General features: G+C 39.9%; 1 protein-coding gene across 1 annotated transcript in view; it reads left to right on the top strand.

Annotated features, from left to right (window-relative positions):
* The window catches only part of cacna1ea (calcium voltage-gated channel subunit alpha1 Ea), a 153,081-nt gene that overhangs the window by 123,585 nt on the left and 23,496 nt on the right, over nt 1–6,000 (top strand). Inside the window, exons 27-29 of the mRNA XM_088348895.1 lie at nt 2,497–2,603; nt 3,983–4,079; nt 4,262–4,422. Of these exons, the coding sequence (XP_088205021.1) occupies nt 2,497–2,603; nt 3,983–4,079; nt 4,262–4,422 (365 nt within the window). The remainder of the gene's footprint in view (nt 1–2,496; nt 2,604–3,982; nt 4,080–4,261; nt 4,423–6,000) is intronic.

Below are 6,000 nucleotides of genomic sequence, written 5' to 3'. Positions count from 1 at the left end.
TGGATTCATTACACATCAACTGAACTATTTCAAGCCTTTTATTATTTGAATATTGCTGATTTTGGCTTACAGCTGAAAAAAACTCAAAAATCCTATCTCAAAATATTAGAATACTTCCTCAGACCAAGTAAAAAAATAATTTTATAACAGCAAAACTAAATCAAACATTTGAAAATGTCCATTGATGCACTCAGTACTTGGTTGGGAATCCTTTTGCACGGATTACTGCATCAATCCGGCGTGGCATGGAGGCAATCAACCTGTGGCATTGCTGAGGTGTTATTGATGCCCAGGATGCTTCGATAGCGGCCTTCAGCTCATTTGCATTTGTAGGTCTGGTGTCTTTCATCTTCTTAACTATACCCCACAAATTCTCGATGGGGTTCAGGTCAGGGGAATTAGCAGGCCAATCAAGGACAGTGATGCCATGGTCAGTGCACCAGTTACTGGTGGTTTTGGCACTGTGGGCAGGTGCCAGATCATGCTGGAAAATGAAATCCTCATCTCCATAGAGCTTTTCAGCAGATGGAAGCATGTAGTGCTCTAAAATCTCTTGGTACACAGTTGCATTTACTCTGGACTTGATGAAACACAGTGGACCAACACCAGCAGCTGACATGGCTCCCCAAACCATTGCTGACTGTGGGAACTTCACACTGGATTTCAAGCAACTTGGATTTTGCTCCTCTCCAGCCTTTCTCCAGACTCTGGCGCCTTGACTTCCAAATGAAATGCAAAACTTGCTTTTGTCTGAAAAGAGGACTTTGGACCACTCTGCAACTGTCCAGTGCTTCTTCTCCATAGCCCAAGTCAGACGCTTCTTCCGTTGTCTTGAGTTCAGAAGTGGCTTGACCATGGGAATACGGCTATTGTAGCCCATTTCCCGGACACATCTGTGAACTGTGGCTTTTGATACCTGGACTCCAGCTTCAGCCCACTGTCTTTGAAACTCCCCCAAATTCTGGAAGCGGCTCTTCTTCACAATTTTGTTAAGGCTGCGGTCATCTCTTTTGGTTGTGCAGCGTTTCCGGCCACATTTTTCCCTTCCAACAGACTTTTTGTGGATATGCTTTGAAACTGCACTCTGTGAACAGCCTGCTCTTTGAGAAATTTCTTTTTGTGTCTTACCCTCCTGATGGAGGGTATCAATGATGGTCCTCTGGACAGCAGTCAGATCAGCAGTCTTCCCCATACTTGTGATTTAGTTTACTGAACCAAGCTGAGTGTTTTTAAGGCTCAGGAAACCCTCGCAAGGTGTTTCGAGTTAATTAGATGATTCAGGTGATTAGTTGAATAGCCTACTTGTATACTTTTTCATGATGTTCTAATATTTTGAGATAGGATTTTTGAGTTTTCTTAAGCTGTAAGCCAAATTCAGCAATATTCAAATAATAAAAGGCTTGAAATAGTTCAGTTGATGTGTAATGAATCCAGAATGTATGACATTTTTGTTTTTTTAATTGCATTACAGAAAATAAAGAACTTTATCACAATATTCTAATTTTCTGAGACAGTCCTGTATATATATATGTGTGTGTGTATGTATGTATGTATATGTATATATATATATATATATATATATATATATATATATATATATATATATATATGTGTGTGTGTATGTATATATGTATTTGTGTATATATATATATATATATATATATATATATATATATATACATGTGTGTCTATGTATGTACGTATGTATGTATGTATGTATGTATGTATGTATGTATGTATGTATGTATGTATGTATATGTGTGTATATGTGTGTGTGCAGCACAGTTCTGAGGTCGTGAAGCACACTGTAAACCTCCTGCGTGGGTTCAAATCCAGCTACCGGCCTTACTGTGCGGAGTTTGTATGTTCTCCCCGTGCTTGCGTTGGTTTCCTCCGGGCACTCCGGTTTCCTCCCACATTCCAAAAACATGCATTTCAGGTGAATTGGCCGGTCCAAATTGTCCCTAGGTGTGACTGAGCGAGTGAGTTGTCTGTCCACGTGTGCCCTGCGATTGGCTGGCACCCAATTCAGGATGTCCCCTGCCCACAGGCAGGAGATGGCTGCGATGGGCTCCAGCCCCCCTGCGACCCTAATAAGGATAAGCGGTACAGCTAATAAGATGATATATATATATATATATATATATATATATATATATATATATATATATATATATATATATATATATATATATATATATATATATATATATATATATATATATTTATTTATTTATTTTTTATTTTTGGGGGGGTAATGTACATGAAATGATAAAATTTAAATTGAAAATTGATCAATTATAATCAATCTTATCTCTAAGCATTGCTTTCTAAATATGTTTTTCTGTCTTTTACTTTGGTAGTCTTATATCTTTGTTTTTCCTTAAAGTCTTCATTTAAATGTTAACCATGGAGTGCCATGTCCAATATTGTTCATATCAATAACACTAAAGACAATTCAAAGCAATTATTCCATTGCTTCCTATTGATCCTTAGATGATCGACCAGGGTCTGATCCTCCATGACGGCTCCTACTTCAGAGACCTGTGGAACATCCTGGACTTTATCGTTGTGCTAGGAGCACTGGTGGCCTTCGCCCTCACGTTAGTCGATTAATTATTATTATTATTATTATTTTCATCTTCTAATCAGTTTAGACCATTGAAACTCTTCTTTGTCTCTTCTCCTCATGCTGACCTTGTGGGACTGCCTACAGCAATGTGATGGGGTAATAAACCTTTCTAGGGATGGAGGATGACAGATTATTTTCTTTCCGATAACCATTTAAATCCTGCTTCTAGAGACCGATATCAATAACTGATAACTTGTCGGGGTTTTCCACTCCAGCTTCGGCAATTGTGTCTGCAAAAAATAGTGTTAGAGAGACAATCGATCAATATGTACTTTATTCTTCCGTTATAACTATAATGACAAGATATTGTTATGAGAACTGTTGGTGTGTTTTGGATAAGTAGTTTCAAGCGCATTAAGGGCTAGATAAATAAACATGACTTGACTTGACATGGGAGAAAGGAAGAAAACAAAAAAAAAAGTCAGGAAAAAGTCTTGGCTGGCAAAGTACAGGAACTCCAGGGTCGATCAGGTATCAAGGGGTCACATAACAAACGCAAGGAGGAATATCGAAAAAGCAAGCGACGATTCAACAGCTTCTGCTGTCGGCACAGTCCTTAAACATCCATCCCCTGCTTAGATTCAGGTGCAGGTAATGATCAGCAGGTGTAGGCTCCTCCAGGCAGTCTGCCTGTTGGCACATCTGGAGGACAGTGATGTGCTGGATCCTAATCGATATATACATACACTGTCATTAATAACTTTAATGGGAGAGCCCTCCAGTGCCTCACGCACATTATAAGGAGGTAGAGAGAAGACACGACCAAGTTGTGCTCCTACTTTTATAGAAAATCCAAAAACATTATACACTAATGAGAAATATAAATGCATGGACTCTTTCTCACAAGTAATGTCGGTTGACTGTTGATGGGCGAGCGCTCTGGTGCCTCACACATATAACGGAAAGGTAGAGAGGAGACACAAGCAAGTTGAGCAACTACTTCTACTGAAAATCCAGATATATTCTATTGAGGAACATAAATTCTTAGAGTCTTTCTATCCAGGAATGTTGGCTGAGTGATGGTAAGCGAGCGTTCCAGTGTCTCATTGACATGACAAAGAGGTAGAGAGGGGATAAGGCCAAGTTGTGCTACTAAATTTAAACATATTAAATTGAGGACCATAAATGCCTGTAATATTTTTAACAAGTAGTGTCAGTTGATTGAATATTATAGCATGTAGTTATCAGTTTGTTGTTGTATCGGGCTGAAAACTGTCACGTCACATTTTGCCATTATCGGTCTGATGATTATCATGCATCCCAAACATGCATCCCAAATCTTTATTTTATTTTATTTTTTGTCCGTAGAAATACTTGACTTTCACCGTTCAATGTAATTTCCTTGCTCAGAAATAACAAAGGAAGAGACATTAAAACAATCAAATCCTTGAGAGTTTTACGCGTCCTCCGTCCCTTGAAGACCATCAAGAGACTTCCAAAACTCAAGGTGACAGCTCCATCTTTTTTCATGGGCTTATTTACATAGCTTGTCTTGTTGATGTTAATGTGCAGTGGTACAATTACATAATTATTCAATTTAAAAATGTTAATGAATAAAGTGCACCATGGCTCCAAAAGAGTCATCAGTATTACTTGAAGTATAATACACTGCTTTTGTCCCGCCGACAGGCCGTGTTCGACTGCGTGGTGACGTCGCTGAAAAACGTCTTCAACATCCTGATCGTGTACAAGCTGTTCATGTTCATCTTCGCCGTCATCGCCGTTCAGCTCTTCAAGGGCAAGTTCTTCTACTGCAACGACAGCTCCAAGGACACCGAGAAGGACTGCCAGTAATAACTCTTGCCCGCTTCGCTCTTTTGCTCTTTTGCATTTTGAGTAGGCATATCTTCCTACCGATAACGATAAAATCCTACTTCTGGAAACGGGTGCAGATACAGAGAAAAAATGACTGTTTGTAACTAAATGCAAAAGTTAGAGAAAAAAACTCCCAAATCTAATTATTTCTATTTGTATATTTATTTTTGTTTACAAGCACTTTCAAATTATACAACTTTATAAACACATTTCTTGAAAGTAGTGTTGGAGAGACTACAGCTTGGCTTTATCAATTAATCAATCATTTGTCAGTAAAAACTATAATAACTATATTTTTATTGTTATGTCGTATAGATCAGAATCAGAATCACGTTTATTACCCTTATCTTGCTTCAACGAAATTAGGGTTTCACTAAAGATGACAAAGTAAACAGTATGAATAATAATAAATTAAAAAATCCCCTGCCCACTGCTTGTAGATGGCTGGGATGGGCTCCAGCCCCCAATGACCCTAATGAGGATAAGCGGTACGGCTAAGGAGGAGGAGGAGGAAATAAAAAAATATAAAGTATTCATATCGAAAATAATAATTATACACAACCATGTATTGCACGCTTTAACCTGGATGTTGCACTTATAACCAGTATATTGTACTTAAATCTGGGTTCCAAAACTGTGGTTTATTGTGTTGATCGCTTTAGGGAGAAAGCTATCCCTAAGTGTGTTCTTTCGGGCTTTGTGGGTTCTGATTGGTCAGCCTGATGGTAACTGTTTGAAAGGCAGTCGCTGGGGTGTAATGAGTTTTTCAAGATGTGTTCAGCTGCGGAGGTAACAAGAGCTGGCAATGTCTTCCAGGCTGGGCAGGGGGCAGACAGTGATCTTCTGGGCAGTGTTTGTAATCGTCTGTAGGGCTTTCCTGTCCATTGCAGTACCATGCCGAGATGCAGTTCATTAGGATGCTCTCTATAGAGGTGCTGTAGAATTTCACCAGCAGCTTCTCCTGCAGGTTGGTCCGCCTGAGCACTCTCAGGAAATAGAGTCGCCGCTGGGCTGTCTTTATCACAGCCATGCAGTTGGTCGACCAGGAGAGGAAGTCCTCTGAGATCGAATGGAGTGGACCCTTTACACGCTGTCCACGATGATGTGAAGTGGGGCTGGTTCTACTCTGCCCACCTTGAAGTCCAGAAATATCTCCTTCATTTATGTGGTCTTTGGTGGGAGGTTATCTCTGGTGTCATCAGCAAACTTGATGATGTTATTTGAGAGATGGGTCAGGGTGATGTCGGATGTGTATAGAGTTTGAGAAGACGAAGAGACTCAATACACACCCTTGTTGAGAACCGTGCTGAGCATGATGGTGGAGGAGCTGCTGATCTTGTGGACAAGCTTTTAGAAAGTCCTTTATCCACTGACAGATAAATAAGGAGAGGCCCAGATGCAGTAGTTTTTGCTCCAGGATCCCTAGTTTGAGGTTGTTGAAGGCTGAGCTAAAGTCCAAGAAGAAAATTCCTCTGTGAGTGGAGTGCTGTGGTGATGGCCTCTTCCATTGATCTATTTGTGTTGTAGGCAAACTGGTAAAGGTCCAGAGTGGG

Source organism: Urocampus carinirostris, chromosome 12, assembly GCF_059441175.1.
Source record: "Urocampus carinirostris isolate Australia breed hairy pipefish chromosome 12, RoL_Ucar_1.0, whole genome shotgun sequence".
Taxonomy (NCBI): Eukaryota; Metazoa; Chordata; class Actinopteri; order Syngnathiformes; family Syngnathidae; genus Urocampus; species Urocampus carinirostris.
The sequence above is the reverse complement of the archived record's forward strand: the minus strand, read 5'-3'. Positions and strand labels throughout refer to the sequence as shown.